General features: G+C 35.4%; 1 protein-coding gene across 1 annotated transcript in view; it reads right to left on the reverse strand.

The window, feature by feature from the left end:
• Positions 1–638, reverse strand: part of ACSS3 (acyl-CoA synthetase short-chain family member 3) — a 193199-nt gene that overhangs the window by 10465 nt on the left and 182096 nt on the right. The window contains exon 9 of the mRNA XM_012658161.1: positions 454–584. Within this exon, the coding sequence (XP_012513615.1) occupies positions 454–584 (131 nt within the window). The remainder of the gene's footprint in view (positions 1–453; positions 585–638) is intronic.

The raw sequence follows: 638 nt of genomic DNA on the forward strand, positions 1-638 counted from the left end.
TTTAAAATATTAAAAAATTTCTGGGGACTTTATGTGATTTAACATTGGAAGAAAATTCTCAGGATTTAAAAGTATAATGAAATGTTTAATTCTCGCACCACTTAAAGACCATATGCAAATCTGATTATCAAGCAGGAGTAAGTCAAGAAGCTAGAAGCAATCAAGTAGCAAGTAGGAAGTAGGAAATGTATACAGGCTCTCCCGTAAGAACAAATATATGTAAATGGTTAAAACTGCTTACTACGACCCAAACTGGAATGGGGGGAATGTGGAGAATATGAAAATCTACACAAGAGGAAGTGAGGTGAGAGAGCTATAAGAGTAACCTAACCTCTGCCACAAAGGGAAGGGTGTGGTAATTTTTCAGGTGGAATGACTTAACCTCAATATTGTCTTCAGTTTATCTCTGTTCCTAAACACTACTTGGAATAGAATGCCAATATTTATCAATACCTCTTCAATGGCACCTGCAGAAATCCTGTGACCTGCAACATTTATTACATCATCAACTCGAGACATAACATACAAATAGCCTTCTTCATCCATGTAACCAGCATCCATAGTATCATAGTATCCCTGAAAACAAGAATAAATAATGGTTCGTCAGCATTTTGGGTTATGTAATTATTTTTAAACTG

This window comes from Propithecus coquereli, unplaced genomic scaffold, assembly GCF_000956105.1.
Source record: "Propithecus coquereli isolate 6110/MARCELLA unplaced genomic scaffold, Pcoq_1.0 Scaffold576, whole genome shotgun sequence".
NCBI classification, from domain to species: Eukaryota; Metazoa; Chordata; class Mammalia; order Primates; family Indriidae; genus Propithecus; species Propithecus coquereli.